The following is a 1,673-nucleotide window of genomic DNA, read 5'->3' as shown; positions in this document are numbered from 1 at the left end:
GGGGGGGATATATCTGAAAAAATTGAAATTTTTTTTTCAAACACTCCAAAAGGGCGTTAACCCTTAAAACTAGAGATCATCCTTAGGATAAGGTTTTTTCTATGTCTGCATCCCGTGTATTTGTCCTTTCTCTTTCTGTTGCTCTCTCTCTCTCTCTCTCTCGCTCTCTCGCTCTCGATGTATTTTTTTGTCTACCCAAACGTCGGACGGGTTTTTTTTTTTTTTTTTTTTTTTACCAACCTTGGCGACAATGGATGCGCGTCTAGCGTCGGTCTGGTCTCCTGGCGTAATACGCCGCGAAGGAAGTTACGTTTCCACGCGACGTTATTTTTATACCAAAATGTACGGCGCGTTTCACTCTGTACTACTGGTGCATCTTAGGCGTAGCCGTAGGGGATGGACACGTGTAGGCGGATCTTGAGAGACACAGGGTATATTACGTATGGCTGTAGTCACTTTGATAATTGGCCGCTTTAGCGTTTACGATCAACTCAACGAATTGTTGTCTCCTATTGTTGCAGGTGAACCGGCCATTGACGATGAAGAAGGAAGGCATCCAGACGAGGAACCGGAAGCTGTCGTCCAAGAGCAAAAAGAAGAAGGCTGGCGGCTGTCTGGGATTGGGGGGTGTCATGGGGGATATGATTAAGGCTGGTGGACACCTGGACCTGGACAACAAGCCGTTCCATTCCGGTTTTGGATCTCCTATGGGTAAATAATTTTATTAATGATCATCCCAGCAATCTTAATGAAAAATTCATTTTTGATTTTTTTTTTTTTTTTTGGAAAAAGTGAAATTTTTTCAGTCAAGTTTTACGCACCTTGGTTAATAATTTGACTTTTTTTTTTTTTTTTTGAAATTTCAGGCACCTCGCAGCATCATCATACGATGCATCCTGCCATGCAGCATTACATGTACCACACGGGGGTTGGCGTCACCGGTGGTCTTCATCAAGGATTCGCACCCCCACCGGCACCACCTCCGATTCACCCTCATTCGCATTCGCACTCTCATTCTCATCACATGGCGAGTCTTCAGGGTCTTCAGTTGGCAGCCACGACGAATGCTATGGTGAGTATCCGCTGATGACGTCACTTGGTGGTCCATTCGATCTTTGAAAGTTGGTCGGTATTATGATGACGAGAAATTGTAGGTTAAAATGACCTATAATTTTTAATTGAATGGATGGTTGGTGAAGAAAAAAAAAATTTATTTTTCGAATCAAACAATTATACGATAATTCGATTAGGTATGTAAAACGTGTAAAATCCTTTGTCATGTTTCAGACCGGTTGGCGATCAGAGTACACATGAATTGCGATCGATCAGCAGCTCAGGACGCAGCCCACCACTCTGACATAACCCAAGTAGAAATTCTTGAGAGATCGGGCCGATCTCGTATATTGCTTCGAATGGGATCGGCCCGATCTCTGTACATATGTAAAGTATATATTAGGGCCATCGCGCCCCGGCCCCAAGTACAAACGAGTCTTATTATTGTAAATATACTATGATAAAAGTCGGAAGTTCCGAGGAAGGTAGTATAGCTGAAGATTCTGTGCGTGATTCCGTGAGCGAGTGAGTGCGTGCGTGTCTGGTTAGTGAGAGTGTAAATGAGAGAGAGAGAGAGAGAGAGAGAGAGAGAGAGAGAGAGAGAGAGAGAGAGAGAGAGA

General features: G+C 43.8%; 1 protein-coding gene across 10 annotated transcripts in view; it reads left to right on the top strand.

The window, feature by feature from the left end:
- LOC107270687 (GATA-binding factor C) overlaps positions 1–1,667 on the top strand; it is a 52,798-nt gene extending 51,131 nt beyond the window's left edge. For 9 of the 10 annotated variants that reach the window (XM_015745927.2, XM_015745926.2, XM_015745925.2 and 6 more), the window contains 3 exons: positions 522–711; positions 867–1,072; positions 1,288–1,667. In XM_015745927.2, coding sequence (XP_015601413.1) covers positions 522–711; positions 867–1,072; positions 1,288–1,314 — 423 coding nt within the window. In that variant the 3' untranslated portion in view covers positions 1,315–1,667. The remainder of the gene's footprint in view (positions 1–521; positions 712–866; positions 1,073–1,287) is intronic. The other variant, XM_025087974.1, reaches the window with a different exon arrangement.
- The last annotated feature ends 6 nt before the right edge of the window (positions 1,668–1,673 follow it).

Source organism: Cephus cinctus, unplaced genomic scaffold (genome assembly GCF_000341935.2).
Source record: "Cephus cinctus unplaced genomic scaffold, Ccin1 Ccin1_scaffold0806, whole genome shotgun sequence".
In the NCBI taxonomy this organism is placed as follows: Eukaryota; Metazoa; Arthropoda; class Insecta; order Hymenoptera; family Cephidae; genus Cephus; species Cephus cinctus.
Note: the sequence above shows the minus strand (reverse complement) of the source record. Positions and strands in the feature narration are given on the sequence as shown.